A 19,130-nucleotide genomic window follows, 5' to 3' on the forward strand; every position below is an offset into this window, starting at 1 on the left:
TATATCATGGGCATCTTTTCATATTAGTAAATATTCATTTTTAATAGCTACCCAGTGTATCCTATGAGGATTCCAAAATTTAGAACTTCCATGACAGCGGAAGCAGGCATAGTGTATGTCAGTGAAATCCATTAAATTTCTACAAACCAATTCAATTCTTGCAAAATGCCACATGCCCAGTAGTGATTTAGAGTAGCTACGACATATCAAAAGAAAAAGTTTTTTGCAGGCATTCAAATTTTCATTATCAAAAATATTGTAGGGCTTCCCTGGTGGCGCAGTGGTTGAGAGTCCGCCTGCCGATGCAGGGGACACGGGTTCGTGCCCCGGTCTGGGAAGATCCCACATGCCGCGGAGCGGCTGGGCCCGTGAGCTATGGCCGCTGAGCCTGCGCATCTGGAGCCTGTGCTCGGCAACGGGAGAGGCCACAACAGTGAGAGGCCCGCGTACTGAAAAAAAAAAAAAAAAAAATTGTAAACTTATGCAAGATAACTTTACATGCATGCAAAGAATGCAAAAGAATGTATATAATTGTGGCAGCTGTGAGGAAATATATACATGTGGAAAATGAGGAAATAATTTTAAAAATAATTCAGATGATAAGAGTTCTCAAAAACATCTTTTTAATGCTACAGTAGCTTTTCAAGAAAAAAATATGGTAGCCAACTTAACACCTGGCTGAGCATTTACTCCGGACAGTGCACATTGGTAGACATTCTGAGGTACCCAAGTTGTGGAGAAAACTTGGTCTCTATTCAAGAAGAGTTTATAGTTTGTTACTTATTAACTATTCTTTTATTTCTTCTTTTAGGATTTAAAAGAAATACAATTTTGTTTGTCATAACTACATAGTCATGTGACCACAGCCATCTTGTTTTCCTCATTAAAAACAATTTCAGTAAAAAAAACAGGTATACATTCAAAAATTTTTTTAATTCAAAAGATACCAAGAGGTAGATAGTGAAAAGTCTCCATCTTATTCCCCCAGCCCACCAATTTACCTCCCAGAGGCCACCAATGTTATTGTTATTTATTAGTTTCTTAGGTATTACAGAAATATTCTCTGTGTATACAAACATATTTTTTAAATTAAATGAATAAATAATTTAAAAAATATATTTTTTAACCAATTAAAAAACACACAGGAGGAGAAGGGGAAATGGGAAATTGCTAATCAACAGGCATAAAGTTTCAATTATGCAAGATGAGTAAGTTCTAGAAATCTGCTACACATCATTTTGCCTGTAGCTAACTATACTATATTGTACACTTAACAATTTAAGAGGGTAGATGTCATGTTAAGTGTTCTAACCATAATACAATACAAAATTAAAATAAAATAAAATAGTAGCATTCTATACATACTACCAAAGGGGGAAAAATAACTTTTTTAAAAAAAATTTATTGAGCACTTAGTATGTGCCACATGCTGCGTTAAGCACTTTTTCTTTAATTTTAAAAAGTTTTAAAATATGTATGTATGTATGTATTTATGTATTTATTTATTTATGCCGTGCCGGGTCTTAGTTGCAGCATGCGGGATCTTTTATTTGCAGCATGCGGACTCTTAGTTGCGGCATGCATGCAGGGTCTAGTTCCCCAAATACAGATCGAACCCGGGCCCCCTGCACTGGGAGCTCGGAGTCTTACCCACTGGACCACCAGGGAAGTCCCCAAAACTTCTTTCTTTAAAACAGTTTCCAGTGTGTAGATAAACAATATTTTATTTAACCAATACCTAATTAATAGATATTGAGATTTTCCCATCTTTTTGCTGTTATAACTATGTTGCAGTTAATAACCTTTTAAATATGGCATCATGCACATGTGCAATTACCTTTATAGGGTGGTATGTTCCTAATAACAGAATCACTTAGTTAAAAGATACATGTGTTTGTGTGATAGCTGCTGGCTCATCCTTCCCTGGGAATGGAACAGTTCACCAGCATTCTGTATAAGTGCTGTTTCTCCCAAGCAGCAACACTCATTAAACAGCAAGAAGCTAGTAAAGTGAAGAGAGAAGGTAGATAACCTAGCCCAGTGGTGCTCAATCCTGGCTGCACATTAGAATCATCTGGAGTTCTCTTTTAAAAATACTGATATCTGGGCCCCATTGGCAGAGATTCTAATTTAATTGGTCTGGGTCAGAGGCCAGGCATCGGTATTACTTAAAATCTTCACATTAGTTTCTAAGGTACAGTCAGGGTTGAGAACCACTATATGGCATCCAGAGAGAGTGCTAAGCATTGGAAAACCCTAGTGATTACATAGAATGTTCAAAATTTACAAACATGTATTGAGTGCCCACTGTTTGCCAGGCATATTATCAGTGACAAAGACATAAAATTTCTGTTCCTGTGGAAATTAGTCTAACTCTATCTGCAATTTAAAACTGATAGTTTAATGATTGATTATAATTTTAATCCTGAGAATGAAAGACCCAAAGTTGCCATTGTTACGTGGGAGATATCTTTTTATTATGATATGAAACCACTGATAGTATTAAGGCCCTGTGGAAATGGCAGGAGGGCTGAATCAGTTGGCTTTCCCCCCTTTACCAGTAAGAAGTACAGATTCCCATGGTCTGAACTGGTCCAGGTCTGTCAGGCTCTAACACCTTTTTTAATTTAATATTTAATAATGACCTACTCGTGCCCAGAACACTGCTAAATGCTTTTGCATATATCATTTAAACCTATAATCCTGCCATAATATAAACCTATATTCCTGTTGGTTAGCCAAATGGAAGAAAATCAATAAAATGAAAAGGGATGAGATAAAGATGAAACAATTCATTTTATTTTATTTATTAATGGCATAAAATCTTTTTATTCTTACTTTAAAAATCTTATCACTAATTTAGGATAGTTTTTAAAAAAGTCTTTCTAATCATGATGACTTCATACTAAGGCATAATAATATACACTTTGGTCTAGGATTGTCTTTAACTATAGTAGGTATAAATCCACTATTTGAAATATCTTCTTGACAATTTCAAATATTTGGGCATTTGAAATTTCTTGTCAAGTCTAACTAGATTGCCATTTTTTTTAAACCTCACAATGTTATTGTCATGGACCTGTTACTAGAAGGAGGAAAAATGTTAACCCTGCTTTTTTCTTGTTGTTTACTTATATTTGCTCTATTAGTATTATTTATTATGCAGTTTCTATGTAGATTCTTTTTAAGTCACTTGATCATTTTATGAAGTTTGCATTAGTTAAAACAACAACATAGTCTATGAACCCATGCAACCTGGCCTGTAAACGTCAACACACGGCAATATTCTGAAAGCACAGGAGCAAGTGAGGAAACCACTGTTTTTCCCTTGGCCTTGTGAGCTCCTATTCTTTCCTAGGATACCACACGTACCTCTGTGACCAGTGACCATCTGACCTTCATTCAGACGGAGTGAGAGTACCATTATCCAGCCACATAATAAATGTTAGTTATGTTTGATTTATTTCACATCTTCTTCCGTTAAAATATACAAAATAAAATAGCTCTACTATTTTCTGTTCACAGCTCAATTTTTGCCCATTCCATTTTTTGAGACCAAGGTAACCGAGTACTAATTTAAGCCTTGATCAGCATTGCTTTTTAAGAGTGTAAAAATATGACTTTCATTTTGCTTCTGAGATATGCATTGCTGTAATAGATCTTTAAAATGAGATCCATAACTATACCAATTTTTTTGTAAAAAGAAAGGGAAAATAAGTATGTTTTCATCTGAGCAAAAAGAAACATACGAGGGATAAACCGGAGACTAATTAGGTTGATTAACTACAAGACTTGGGCAGGATGTGGTGGAAAGGACTGGGGGTGGGAGGTGGTTGGCCGGGAGAACGACACTTCTCTGAATGTGCTTTTGTATAATCCTCATTTTGGGAAGCATGTTTCCCATACTCAACAAGACAGCAAATGAACAAATAAAGAAAAGAAACACAATCAACGTAGATGAGGCCAAAATCGAATACAAAAAAAATCAGTCAAGCCAAATTTCAAATGAACAACATCACCACGCCGAAGGGAGTGAGGAAGCACTCACTCAAGTAACTTGTGAATGACACTTGCACTCTATGTCCTCAGACTAGAGGCAAAAACACTGAAAATAAGTATTGAAGTTAGTAGGCTTCTTTTTCACAGGGACATGGCTTAATAATTCTCAAATTACTTTCTGTACATTTTAGGATTAAGCAAACAAGTAAATATATTGTGGATATTGGGAGCTATGCTTTTCACTGTTGAAGAGAGTTACAGATATGAACAGAAAGAAGGATAGAATGAGCCCTCAACCCACTGTTGAGAGGTCTTTATGGAAATTCCATTTCATAGGTACGACTGATTAAATCATTGGCTGTCGGTGATTGAACTCAAACTTCAGTCCCTCTCCCCTGGTTTGGGGCTGAAAGTTCCAACTCTCTAACCATGGCCCGATCTTTCTGGCTACAAAAACCCATCCTGAAGCTACCTAAGGGGCTCCCAGCTACCAGCCATTTCATTAACATATGGAAGGCATTTTTCATTTGAGATTCCAAGGTTTTAGGAACTCTGGGCCAGGACCCAGAGACAAAGACCAAATATATATTTCCCATTATATCACAGTTTTAAAATACTATTCTGCACTAAAAGAAACCTGGGCCTCTTGAAAAAATGGTTGGAACAGGGAAAATACAAGGTGTGCCTGGAACATCTTGTTGGGCCAAAAAGCAAGGAAATGCTCAGAGAATGATCGGGACATGTCAGAAAGGCAGAGGATCCACCCAGGATCCATCAGCCAAAGCTGGAACAATTTGAACCTCAAAAAAATTAACAGTAGTAAAAGATTATAACCATTTGAATAACGTAAGAATCCATGAGTTCACACTGATGTTAATTGATTAAATAGAAAGGAAAGCTCTTATAGTGGAAAGCCAACTAATGAATATATGTAGAAGGAATGATGGAATTAGAAAACCACCACTTAGCAACCATCATCATAATGATTGATTCAGGCAGGAATCATCAATGGATACTAAAACTAGTGGAAATTTGAGGAGTAACTGAATATTTAAATAGCCTCAAAGTAGCTCCCTAAAAAATATTTATTAACTACAAAGAGTAAAGTCTCAAAGTAGCTCCCTTTCTTTTTACAGTAACTTAGAGTGATAAAACCTGGCAGGTCACCTTTACCAAAGGATCAAAGTTAACCTTTCCAACATTGGGACTATTCAACAGCATGTTCCTCTTGATATGATGCACTGAGGAGAATTCAGCATCACTCCTGTGGTGTTCTTGCCAAAAGTGCATAACCTGAATCTAATCACGTGGAAACAGCAAATCCAGACAAAAGGACATTGTACAAAATAACTGGTCTGTTTTTATCGAAAACGTCAGTGTAATGAAATATAAAAGAAAACTCAGAACCTCTTTCAGAGGAAGGGAAACTATAGACGTGGTAACTAAATGCAATGCATGATCTTGGATTTTCTTTTTCTATAAAGCACATTATTGGGACCATTGGTGAAAAATGAAAAAAGAGTGTAAATTAGGTATTCTAGCAGTTTAATTTCCTGATTTTGGTGATTGTATTGTGGTTATGTAAAAGAATCCTTTGTTTTTAAGAAATGTACACAAAAGTATTTAGAGGTAAAGGGACACATCAAATTTTACTTCTTAAACAGTTCAAAAAACATTGGGAGAGAGAAAGAGGATAAAGCAAACGTAGTAAAATGTTAACATTTGAGGAATCTGGGTGATGGATACATAGGAATTGTTTGTACTATTTTTTGCAACTTTGCTGTAAGTCAGAAATTACGTCACAATAAAAGAAAAAATAAAATGAACTCTGGTACGGCCATAGCAGGAAAGCTGGGTGCTGATCTAAAGGACAGGACAGAATCTGAAGTAGGTAATTGCTGTCTGCTTCTGCTCAGGTCACGCCCTTGACTGCTTTGAAGTTTGCAGAGCTCTCTGTTAAAGCAGGCTTTCCAAAGGGGGTAATCAACATCATTCCAGGCTCAGGTAAGCCAGCAAGGACCCACTTTGCTGTAACTAATGAATGGTTCAAGGGTAGCTGAGTTTTCCCACTGGTGTTTTGTCCTGACTTATAACTATATTAAAACTAAATACAGTTTACCAAACAGTTAAGTATAAACATACTTACCATGTGCTAAAATCTGAAAGTGGAAATACAGTGGCAGATGAGTAGGGTGGGAGGGGTGGAAATTGTACAACATTGTAAAACCACCCTACGGTGGCCCATTTCAATTTTTAAAAATGGCTTTGGAAGATTAAAAAATCAAGGCATACCCATCTTTGGGGTACTGATAGTTGCATGGAGGATATTATTCAGATTTTTGTCACTTTGTTATTAGTACAGAAAGTGTAAAACTGAGATTTAAATGAGAGCTTAGAAATCTACTTCAATGAATTCAAAGCCACCTTTACCATAAGACCTCGATAATGTTTTAGTCTGTGTTTTATTCCGTAATTCCACAGGTGGCATAGCAGGACAGCGCCTTTCTGAACATCCTGATATCCGGAAACTCGGTTTCACTGGTTCCACTCTGATTGGCAAACAGATCATGAAGAGGTATTGGTTTTAGTGTGTTGATTTGCTAAAAATCCTGTAAAACCAGGTCTTTGGCTTTGTTTTTGCTTTTTTAAATAAGGTGCTTTTGGAGGGAGAAAAATAACATGGAATTTAGAAGAGAAATCTTACCACAGTAGGGTATTGAAATGTTTGAATACAATAAAATACTTTCCAAAGTGTATAGCCCAGAGTCACCAAAACCAGAGTTGTACTGAAAGTTCTGATAGCTTTAACAATCATTAAGCACAAAACATTTTCAGTACTAAAGCTGGAGCCCAAATTGGTTTTGGAGCATAAGTAAGAAATTGAAAAGACATATAAAAGACAAATCAAATCTGGATTATTTATAAAATTAATTCCTAAAAAGCAGGAACATTAGTTCAAAAAAATGCAAACCATCTAAATGTCCAAAATATGGCAGTGGTTAAAGGTTGTTAATGTAATAGAATACTGTGCAGTCATGTAGAATTTTAATAACGTTGGAGTGTTAAACGGTAAATAGAAAGAAAAATAAGGTATAAAATTGTATATATTGGGTAATCCTAACTATGTTAAATAAGACAAAGGCTGTGCTTGGATACAGACCAGAAATAAGTATATCAAAATTATTAAAAAAAAAAATAATAGTTGCCATTGAGCCATGGAGTGGAATTCTGTGATTTTTTTCCCTTCTTTCTGAATTTTTAAGAGTATTTTAAAACACTTTAAATAACCATGCTTTTGCAAACAGGGAGAAATAAACAGTATACTTCTAAAAATTGATTTTTTTCCGCCGATGTGCCAGTAATCTGGTTAAAGGTTAAGTTCTTTGCCAGGTCTTTATGTAACCAAAATTCTTACACCTAAAGAATCTGAATTTACATATGATAATCTCTAATCACTTGACCACAGAATTTAAAAAGAAACCCGTTTCTATTACAAAAGATTTCTAATATTCACAGAGCTTACAGAATAGTGTAATGAACTCCTGTGTGCTCATCACCCAGCTTCAACTGTTATCACCATTCTACCATTCATGTTTTGTCTTTGAATAAGTTTCTTAATATTTCTGAGGCTCAGTTATATTTCCCATGCTAAGTAGTAATTTATGGTTGAAGAAACAGAGAGAGAAACTGAGAGACAAACTAAATGCTCATATTCCCTTTATTTTTCTCTAGCTGTGCTATGAGCAACTTGAAGAAAGTTTCCCTTGAACTTGGTGGCAAATCCCCACTTATAATATTCAGTGACTGTGAACTTGACAAGGCCGTACGAATGGTAAGAGTAGGTCAAGTCCACCTAACTAGGTGCCCACTTCGGAAACACATTCTACCTCCTTCTCATCAGGAACCTTAGAATGACGCTTGGTTGGGGTGTTTTTTTCGTTTTTTTTTTTTACTTAATTAGTTAATTGATTTTATTTTTGGCTGCGATGAGTCTTCGTTGCTGCACATGGGCTTTCTCTAGTTGCGGTGAGCGCTACTTTCGTTGTGGTGCACGGGCTTCTCATTGTGGTGGCTTCTCTTGTTGCAGAGCACAGGCTCTAAGTGTGTGGGCTTCAGTAGTTGTGGTGTGCGGGCTCAGTAGTTGTGGCTCGCAGGCTCTATAGCACAGGCTCAGTAGTTGTGGTGCACGGGCCTTGTTGCTCCACGGCATGTGGGGTCTTCCCGGACCAGGGCTCGAACCCATGTTCCCAGCATTGGCAGGCAGATTCTCAACCACTGCGCCACCAGAGAAGCCCAACGCTTGGTTCTATCTAATCATAAACAGAAACCATTCTCTTTATGTTTAGATTTGGGACTGCTCAGGGCACTTAATTTAAAAAAATAATGTCATTATAATTAAACATGTTTTTGAAACTTGGAGGCCAGGTTTTTAAAACTGATGTAGAGATTTATAAACATTCATGATTTATTTAAACTGATGTAGAGATTTTTAAAAGCAAAATTTGGTATAGAAATATTACATTTAAATGTATAGAATAATCTAAATTTTCTTGCAACACAAAATCTGTTTTTATCACTATGTCCTTCATGTTATGTACATTTTTTTTTAAGTACTCATGGACCAAAAGGGGGAAAGGAGAAGCAAAATTCCTAAAAATATCAAAACCAAGAACCTCCAAGCAACACTAACTTGGCCAAGGGCTTGTGTTTTTCTCTGTCTTCTCTGTGTTGTCTGCTGTCTTCCAATAACATCTAATTCTCAGTGTGCGCAATTTTACGGCAATCTTGACTTCCCAAGCAATAACAGTATTTTCTCTTTTGCTGCCGAAGGGCATGGGAGCAGTATTTTTCAACAAAGGAGAGAACTGTATTGCAGCTGGTCGGTTGTTTGTGGAAGAATCCATCCATGATGAATTTGTGACGAGAGTGGTAAGCATCTTCAAATTTGCTCTGTGATTTGTATAGAAATTGCCTTTACTTTAAAAGTACTCCTGGGATTATTAATGATAGTTATGATAGTGATGATAGTGCTATGGTTATATTTTTTAAAAAGAACACAATCCTTATCTTTTAGAAGTAGTTTCTGACATATTTACAGATTAGACTATGATATCTGGACTTTGCTTCAAAATAATCCAAAAGGGAAGGAAGTAAGTGGGGGAATAAATTGGTCATGAGTTGGCAGTTGTGGAAGCTGACTGATGGGTATGTGGAGTTTCATTATATTATTTACCTACTTTTATATGTTTATAATTTTTCTTTAAAAAAAAATTTTTTTTATTTATTTATTTTTGGCTGCATTGGGTCTTCGTTGCTGCGCGTGGGCTTTCTGTAGTTGCAGTGAGTGGGGACTACTCTTTGTTGTGGTGCGCGGGCTTCTCACTGCGGTGGCTTCTCTTGTTGCAGAGCACAGGCTCTAGAGTGAAGGCTCAGCAGTTGTGGTGCATGGGCTCAGTTGCTCCGCGGCATGTGGGATCTTCCTGGACCAGGGCTCGAACCCGTGTCCCCTGCATTGGCAGGTGGATTCTTAACCACTGAGCCACCAGGGAAGTCCCTATGATTTTTCATAGTAAAAAGTTATAGGTCTACATTAGAAAACTTGATAAGGTATGCTTAAGAGCTATTACTACCCATACCTTGCTCTGCATTTATAGTATATTAGATCCTTGGTATGTGTAGAAGATATACTCCTAGATTATTATAAATCCCTAAATTGGCTATGAGATATATACCACTAGATTCTTACAAATCCTGAATTTACAGTTAAATGATAGTATATAATTTCCTCCACTAAGATAGATAGATAGACAGATACATATATATACATACGTACATACCCCCTGTAGTTGGGCATGATTCCATAAATATGAGACTAAACGTCATTCATAGAACCATTAAGATGAATTCTGTGGCTAAAATGAACTCTAAACATACTACACAGGGACTTCCACAGTGGCTCAGTGGTTAAGAATCTGCCTACCAATGCAGGGGACACGGGTTCGAGCCCTTGTCCAGGAAGATGCCACACGCCGGGGAACAGCTAAACCCGTGCACCACAACTACTGAGCCTGCGCTCTAGAGCCTGTGAGCCACAACTACTGAGCCCATGTGCCACAACTACTGAAGCCTGCGCGCCTAGAGCCTGTGCTCCACAACAGGAGAAGCCACCGCAATGAGAAGCCCGCGCACCACAGCAAAGAGTAGCACCCGCTTGCCGCAACTAGAGAAAGCCCGTGCACAGCAACGAAGACCCAATGCAGCCAAAAATAAAATTAATTAATTAATTAAAAAAAACATACTACACTCTATCATTATTATGGTAATAGTAATCACGAATTTGTTTCTATTTAAAAAACCAGCACCCAGCCTTTTTTCCTTCAGAGCCAATTCCCCCATCCCACCCCGCAAGAAGCAAAGGCATCTTTCCTCATGAGAGTGGAAAACAAGGAAGTCATATGGAGAGGCAGCTGGAGGGCAGTGGCTGCCTCATGAACATCCCCATAATTCAGTTTTGTGCCTTAGTAAAATGCAAGGTACAGCACTACACGTCATGGGCTTTCACAACAACTTGTTGAAATTTAAAATGCTGAGACCAGAAATGTCAAGGATTTGCTGTATCAGTCCATCAACAAACATGTTTTGCACACATATGAACAGTATTCATTTATTCATTCAGCACGTATTTCTTGAGCACTTACTGAGGGATTATTGCCAGACCTAAACTCAAATTCATGGCCCTGTGGGGTCATGGTAACTCCCTTTCTTTCTCCTTAGTAGAATTGGACTTAACATCAGGAGACGCAGAAATGATTAAGATAACCAAGGAGCACATATCAGTGATGAACATTCTTCGATAAAGATGGTTTTTCATTGGAACATTCTAGTATATCCTCTGGTGTGGCTGTACTGTGAGAATTTCACAAGGGCAGTCTTCCACATTTGGGGAAAGGAAAAAGACAACAATGTGGCCATTTTCGAAATTATTTTGCCATGAAGAGTGTAGGTATGCTGTATTAACAAAAATTCCAGAACATCAGGTTTGCTATTTTAATGAATTAGCATTCGGGATAATTTTAAAACTCAGTGGTTACGAACTTGGGCTTTCAAGGCAAGGAAACTCTACAGTATTTAGTGGCTGTGTGCCCTTGGGCGAGTCACTTAGCCTTTCTGATCCTCGGTTTCCTCATATAAGATGGAAATAATAAATATCTACCTCCAGTGCTACTGAAGACTAAATGAGGACACATCTTTGAACAGCTTAGTACAACACCTATCACACAGTAGAAACTCGGTCAAGGGTATCCATTCTTATTATTAACAGTCAATTGTGTTTTGTGAACTGGGTGACGTACAGGTGGAAGAAATTAAAAAGATGAAAATTGGTGATCCACTTGACAGATCTACTGATCACGGGCCCCAAAATCATAAGGCCCATCTGGAAAAGCTCCTGCAGTACTGTGAAGCCGGAGTGAAAGAGGGGGCCACCTTGGTGTACGGAGGAAGACAAGTCCAAAGGCCAGGTAAGACCACCTCCATAGGAGGTGTGCTGGGGGCCTGGCTTCTTAAGTCGGAATAAATGGTAACAGTTTTCGTTGCAGCACCATCTTGCCTGAAAAGTAGTGTCATTTACGTTATGATAAGAATTACTTTCTAGATCCTGCTTGGCCACTTATAAGCTGTGACACCTTCAACAACAGTTCTTCTGAGCCTCAGTTGTAAAATGTGATGAAATGTGCATATCCTGCTTTACGAGGCCGTTAAAATCAAATAAAATGGATGTGACAGGCCCTTAGCAGCGTAAGTAAACAAGTGTAATGGATACGGTGTTATTCAGGCACTGGTGATTTTCATTCCTGGCAACGTGAGATTTAATCTTAGCCAGCTTAGCCTGGGAAGGATTCATTCCTGTTGTCTAAGGTAGTACTTGTTACAGAAGTATGTGAATGGCTCAATGTCATGATACCCAAAAGGAGAGAAAAACAAACAAACAACAACTGGAAAACCTCATGTTTTACTGTTGTAGGTAGATTGAGCACCAGCAGGACAGCTGGTTATGATGTGCCCCCTGTGGGATCCAGTGTGTAACACAGCATCGTCTATGAAGTATTCTTGCCAAAAATGTTTAACCATGAATTTAATCATGCCTTTAGGTCATATTTTCCATTTACAAGAAATACAGGGGATAGAGGAACAAATTAAATATCATCCCAAGGAAGCAATGACAAATCTGAAATGCATAAAATATTCTGCAGGACAACTGAACCAGTCTGTTTAACAAGTCAATGGCATGAAAAATAAGGGGCAGGGTAAAGGGGAGAAATATTCTAAAGTTAACGGACCCTTAAGCTATCTAACAACCGAATGCAGTATGGAACTTATTTGAATTCTGAATCAAACAAGTCAACTATAAAAAGATATTTTCCAGAAATCAGAAATTGAATACAAGTATGGAATCATTACGGTGTACACCTGAAACTAATATGTTCTATGTCATTGCATCTCAATTAAAAAATTGGAACTTAAAAAAAGGAATTGAAATATAAACTATGAATAAGGAATTGGCGTTAATTTTGTTAGGTGTGATAATGTATTGTGGTGTGTAATAAAATGTCCTTGTTTTTTACAGGTTTGTACTGAAATACTTGTGGAGTATAAATTGTAATCTCTGGAATTTGCTTTAAGCTATTTCAGCAAGAAAAAAAATCAAATATGGCAAAATATGCATAAAGATTTATTTTACTATTCATTATACTATTTTCTCTACTTTTACATATGTTTGAAAGTTTTGTAATAAGGACATTAAAAATATAATAACCTAGGAATGCTAACACCAAATAGGAAAATGAAAGTCTTCTTGGTTTTACTGACCCATAACGGAAGAAAAAAATTTATAATGTAATTAAACGAGAGAACTACTAATTGAAAATTACCCTTTAATTGATGTTATTTTCTTCTATTTTTCAAATAGGCTTTTTTATGGAACCTACTGTCTTCACAGATGTGGAAGACCACATGTATCTTGCCAAAGAGGAATCCTTCGGGCCTATTATGGTCATTTCTAAATTCCAAAATGGGTATGTTCCTCAGGCATAATTTGACCGGATTGCCTAGATACTTTTCTTTTTTCTGTCATTGTGGTATGTACAGAGCATAAAATCAATGAACATATAATTTTCTACCATAAGAATAATTGTCTTAATAATTAGAAGAGAATGCTAACCAATGTAGATTGTAATATATTTTTGCTCCTTAGTTTAAACTAATGGCTGACATTATGGGATGTTCGCTAAGTTTTAGTTTTTGTACAGTCAGCATTTGAAATGTCTCTGGAATAAAGTCAGTAACTGAGAGTAACAGAACTGGTTTTCTCATTTACATTTCTAGGGAAGGCAGCATCTATGAAATCTGGTTTTCCCAAAGAAAGAGTGTTTTCTCCATAGGGGATCATGCCCCCAAAAGCCTAATACTCAACTCTTTGTAGAAATGTCCACAATCACCATATAATCAACCGTGAATGACATACTGGTTTGTTATGGTGCCTGAAACTTTGATATGCTCAGTGTTTAGCATATCAAAGAGGGCCGTATGGTAACTGAGCTCATATCAGAATATTTAACACAATAGACTCTCATGGTATACTGCACACAATTCTTCAGAATTCTGGCTTTAGTTTTCCTTTAACCAATGAGAAAACAGAATACAGAGTTCAGAAGGACTTCTTGGTCTTGAACAGACATACTGTGAGAGACCTTTGGGGACACTAAGCTGTAGTGAGTAACCTTTTGACATACTGATCCAAGGATGCCCTGTTACCGTCTTTTCCTTATTATAAGTTTCCCCATAGGATGGTCCTTGTGTTAAATATGCAGATATTATAAGCCAGTTTTAGGGGATGTAAGCCTAGATAAGTCACAGTTCCTGTCCTCAAGGAGGTCACCATCTAATAGGGGAGACAGACAAGGAGACGGACAATTAACCCCAGAGGGCCTAGGTGGGAGGTGTAGTAGGTAGAGTCTGCACTGACCACCTCTGTGGGCTTGGGCCACTTAATTCCTCTATTAAGTTTCTCTATTTGTGCAGTTTATCTATTTGTGAAGTTGGGTTATTAATAGTATCTACCTTTTTGGGTCATTCTAAGTGTTAAATAAGTCAAGTGTTTGCTGTTGGTGACATTGCAGTCATTACGCTCATTATTATTCTAAAAGTGGGCAAGGTGTGCTGTGAAGCTATGTCGTCTCAGTAGTCCTCAATGGGCAATGGCATACAGCCGTCTTTCGGCCTTAGTCCAGGCTGTAAGTATTCGCAGTGCAATCAGGTGCAATGCATCAAGTGTGAGAGTTTTAGCAGAGCCTCAGTCCTTTCCAAGTTAGAGTCCACATTTCTCATGAGCGTTGAAGATTGTGTATAGTCAAGATTACCTTTGAAAATCCCTTGGGAAGACACCACATTGAAGCCTATGCTGTCTCTCAAAGGATTCAGCACAACTAATTTTCGCTCCAGTTTTGGAAAAGAAATCATGTTTCTTTGCCGGAGCCCCAGATAAAATCTTGGCTTACATTTGCTGGCCATGTTGTAGTTCATGCATTTTTTTAACATTAGTATGACACTCATAAAGATGAGATACTCACACTATGGCAGGCATGTTGGAACTGGACCCAACTGAGAGAAGAGCAGGTTCACATCTGCACTTACTTGGTGTGTACACATACTGAGTCAAAAGGCAGGGAAGTCACCAGACCCATTTAAGGATGATTTACTACCCTTTTATTGGATTGGCATATTAACTGCGTTCACTCTCACGTGATGGTGCAACACCCTAGTATACAGAAAAGCAAGATGTTATCCCTGCCCTCGGGGAGGTTCCAGTCTAGTTGGAGGGTGAACACCAAATACACGAAAAGGTAAACCAAAATACTGAATTGGAGGAATATGTGCTACCCTATTATAGCTAACTTTCATTGAGCATTTCCTGTGCTTCAGACACTATTAGCTCATTTAATGCTCATGACAAGAAGACAGGTGCTATTATTATTATTTCCATTTTTTCACAAGAATAAACAAAAGCAGGGGAGATGAAATGATTCACCCAAGGTCACCCAGGCAGTCTGGCTGTGGAGCCTTCTCACCGCGCCGCTACACTACACTGCCTAAACAGTGGCACTGGTGGGATCTGGGAAGGCTTCAGGGTGAGGCATCGGGTGAATGAGCCTTGAAATGTGCATGTAAAATCTGAATAGATGGAGGGACACTGCGGGTGCTCTGAGAATATGTCTGTAAATGGAGCTCAAGGGAGAGGAAAACAAATGGGGTAATCGTGAAGGAGAAGCAATGAAGAAGGCTGAAAAGATGACTTCAGATTTTAAAAGGTGTTTCATGATATATGTGAAAAATATAATACTAGAGTTGTAATATTTCATTGGGAGTTTCTTTTGGTGTAAGCCTGGAATATTTCCTTTATAAAAATGTAAGCACATTGGCAGTAATGTTTTCCTGTTTCTAGCACGGAGGGGAAAAACATTAGAACAGAAAATGAAAGTGTTTTGCTTTTGCATTTAATGAGGTTTTATGTCTTCTAAAAACATCTTGCAGGGACATCGATGGAGTGTTGCAGCGAGCAAATAATACAGAGTACGGCTTGGCCTCAGGGGTTTTTACGAGAGACATAAACAAAGCTATGTATGTGAGTGAAAAGCTAGACGCAGGAACTGTTTTCATTAACACCTACAACAAGACGGATGTGGCAGCCCCTTTTGGTGGAGTTAAGCAGTCTGGCTTTGGAAAAGACTTAGGTATGAATATGCCTTACCTTTCTACTGCACATCACAGAACAGTCCGCTTCATGCTTCATGCAACACTCTTGTATTGCTTTAAAGGGCATTTCCTACATGGCAGTTGGATCTGGGCTTTCAAGGGTACTCATTTTTTTCAAAGTTAAACATTTTTATTGAACATAACGTAAATATAGAAAAGTACTCAAATTGTGTGGAAAAGTGTTTCCTTTTAAAAAAGAAGATTCGTGTTGAAAAGAAAACCCTGACAATATCTTTTAGCTAAAATATGTTAGGTTTGTTTTTTTTTTTAACCTGACATTCAGCATGAACTTGGTTTAGACGTCATGGGACCAAGTGGAACCAAGAAAGGAAAATGGGTAGAAGGCAATAACCGGCTAGCCCCAAGAATAAATCCTGTCTCTGAGCCACCTGGCAGTCTTTCAGAGACAACATTGAAACTGGCAGAGTTTTCTGGGCATCTGGGAGCTCAGATTGAGAGTCTGCAGAGAGCCCAAAATGTAATTCACCGTGGGCAGTAACACTATCACATTTCCAGTTACAGCTCACTTTGAACACTAAATATGTACCAGGTCCTATTCTGATACTCTACCTGTAATAGCACGAGCAGTCCTCACAATAGCCATTGGAGTGTAGGTGCCATTATTATCTTTATTTTACAGACGGGAAAAATGGGGCTCAGAGATTTGGGGTAACTTGCCCAAAGTCAGCCAGACAGCCACTGGCAAAAAGAATGCAAAGCCAGACAGTTGGCTATGCAGCCCATGTTCTCACGCCCCATAGTCAGTCTGGCAGGTTGTTTCAAAAATTGAAATGCTTGTGATTTACTGCAATTACAGTCTGCTAACATAAATTGGGTTAATTTGGGGTATTTTTACATTTTCTCTTTCCTGAAGACTTTTGGCAGTGTATTTGCAACAACAAAAGTGGCTCTCGTTTTAAATTCCATTGAGTTGAAGGTAAAGTCTTTTTTTTTTTTCATGTCTTCAATCTGGCTTTCATCCCTGGATCCAAAACACATGGGGAGATTTTCTTAGGGAAATTATTTTTATAAAGTAAGACAACAGTGTTCCACTTGTCTTTTGATAGAGAATGATCGACACACTTCATGTCTGTTTTATTATAAAACAGTAGACTTTGTCTAACAGTTTCTTCCTCTCCTAATTTGAAACTCCCTCAGCCCAATGGTTCCCAGGTGCACATTGGATTAGAATCACCTGGGAGCTTTTAAAAAAGGAAAGATGCTGATCTAATTGGTCTGGGGTATGACCTGGGATCAGGAATTTTAAAAGCTCCCTAAGGTGATTCTAATTTAACATTAAGAAACCTGGGCTTAGCTCAACTTCCAGAATCATATACTCATTAGTTTCACCTGTGGTATTCATGCCCTTTAACTGTTGTAGAAATCAATGATTGCGGTAGCTCAAAATAGGAACAGAATAGAAGCAGAAAGGCAGACCTATTTATTTTTTCCTGGATATGCCCCTGTGTCTCTAACATACTATGTAAGTCAGGAAAACTGCCTTTCCCTTAACTTTAAAATAAGATAAGACCAAATGATCTCAAACTTTCTTTGCTCTATTCTGCTTCATTTAATGTAATCAGAAGGACAGTATCCTGATCACTTCTGTTCAGCCTAAACGGGCAAGGAATAGACGTGGAGATTTGTCGTCAAGCTGGGAAATAAAGGAAGGGTTTGGGGTAGAAAGTGATAAGCCAACACTCTGGTCCTTAGAAGGCCTGGTAGCTGGTCTAAACCCTCGCTCCTCAAACTGTGCCCCACAAGCCTCAGCATCATCGGGGAGTGGTTAGAAACATATCATCTTGGGGCCTCTGCCGGACCTAATCCAATCAGAATCTACAGTGTCACAAGATCTGCAGGTGATTCACATGAACTTGAAAGTGTGAGAAGCACTGCCTCAGCCCCATTCTATTCGCTTAGTGACCGATATGCCTGCACCTGTGTCCAATATCTGGCGACATCACATCCACCTGTGAACGTGGTCCATTGGCTGCTTTTCTCTTCCCTAGGTGAGGAAGCTCTAAACGAATACCTCAAAACCAAGACCGTGACGCTGGAATATTAGAGCAGTGCCGTCATCAGGAACCCCTCTCAGACAGCACCGCTCCGCAGCTCTCCACACTGAAGAAGCCGGGCTGTGCTGAGGAAGGAGGTGTCAGCCACCAGCCGAAAAAAACCACAAGGACCACAAAGAGGGTCGGGCCACGTGTCTAAGCATTTACACACGTTCCTGAGTATTTTCTAATACCCCTTTTATACCTTAAAATGATGTGTAGTTGTTGGGTTTTGACTATGTCATATACCACACATATTTCTAAAATATCAAGCTGCTTTTGTTCCCCACCAAGACTAACCTCGTCATGGTTGTTCATCTTGCAGACGTCAATACCATGCAGTTATAATACAGAAAGCACATTGTTAGGAGCCCTTGTGTAATATGTACAGGTTTTAACCTCTGAACCAGGCATATGGGGTTGTTAAAAAGATTTTCTGTAATTTTGCTCTCAAGGAACAGTATATCCTCTAAGGAATGTGAAGGAAGTTCTTTTTTTTTTTTTTTTTCCTTTTGGAAATAAGATACATCTTTGTGCCTTTGATGTTCTATTTTTCAACCCACTGTGATGAGTGACCAACCCAGAAACGGTTCTTGAGTACCTACCAAGTACGAGGTACTATATTATGTCCTGAGGAGTATACAAAATTTAATGACATGATCTTTGGCCCCAAATAGTTTAAATTCTAGTCGATAGCTTTTAAAGTGGACTTTATAGTATGATGTATTATAAAGTACATAGCTTTTGGAGGCTGATCTTGGTTCATACCATACCATCTTACTATCTATGTGACTTTGGGAAACTTATGCAACTTCTCAGAGCCTCAGTCTCCTTATATGTAAAATGGGGACAGTAGTGCCTCCCTCGGAAGCCTTATAGTGAGGATTCAATGCAATAATCTTAGCACAGCACCTTGCACTGGGCTTTGTTTGTGGTAAATCCTCAAATACTCAATAAAAGTTAAGTGCTTTCCCCGTCACTATTTTAAAAATATAGTGAGATATATTAGTTCAATGAATTAATTTCCCTACAACCCTTTCCAGTAGTCATCAATTCCTATGCTGCTTTTCTCCTCCATTGTCTGACCCAGCACCTGATACAGCAGCACTGGAAAATACCATGTAGTGAAAAATGGTACAAGGAAAAGGGTGCTTTTCTTTCTACAGCTCATTCGTCCTTCTAGGACATTTGGTTTCCCATTCTCCTACCAATGGGTTCTGCTGCCCACTAGCTGGGTGATCTTGGGCAAATTAGTGACCTAGTATC

General features: G+C 38.3%; 1 protein-coding gene across 2 annotated transcripts in view; it reads left to right on the forward strand.

Annotated features, from left to right (window-relative positions):
- The window catches only part of ALDH1L2 (aldehyde dehydrogenase 1 family member L2), a 52,136-nt gene extending 33,977 nt beyond the window's left edge, over positions 1–18,159 (forward strand). For both annotated transcript variants that reach the window (XM_060166693.1, XM_060166694.1), the window contains 8 exons: positions 5,916–6,003; positions 6,481–6,574; positions 7,732–7,831; positions 8,830–8,928; positions 11,354–11,519; positions 12,968–13,073; positions 15,589–15,788; positions 17,820–18,159. In XM_060166693.1, the coding sequence (XP_060022676.1) occupies positions 5,916–6,003; positions 6,481–6,574; positions 7,732–7,831; positions 8,830–8,928; positions 11,354–11,519; positions 12,968–13,073; positions 15,589–15,788; positions 17,820–17,875 (909 nt within the window). In that variant the 3' untranslated portion in view covers positions 17,876–18,159. The remainder of the gene's footprint in view (positions 1–5,915; positions 6,004–6,480; positions 6,575–7,731; positions 7,832–8,829; positions 8,929–11,353; positions 11,520–12,967; positions 13,074–15,588; positions 15,789–17,819) is intronic.
- The last annotated feature ends 971 nt before the right edge of the window (positions 18,160–19,130 follow it).

Source organism: Lagenorhynchus albirostris, chromosome 11 (assembly GCF_949774975.1).
Source record: "Lagenorhynchus albirostris chromosome 11, mLagAlb1.1, whole genome shotgun sequence".
Classification (NCBI taxonomy): domain Eukaryota; kingdom Metazoa; phylum Chordata; class Mammalia; order Artiodactyla; family Delphinidae; genus Lagenorhynchus; species Lagenorhynchus albirostris.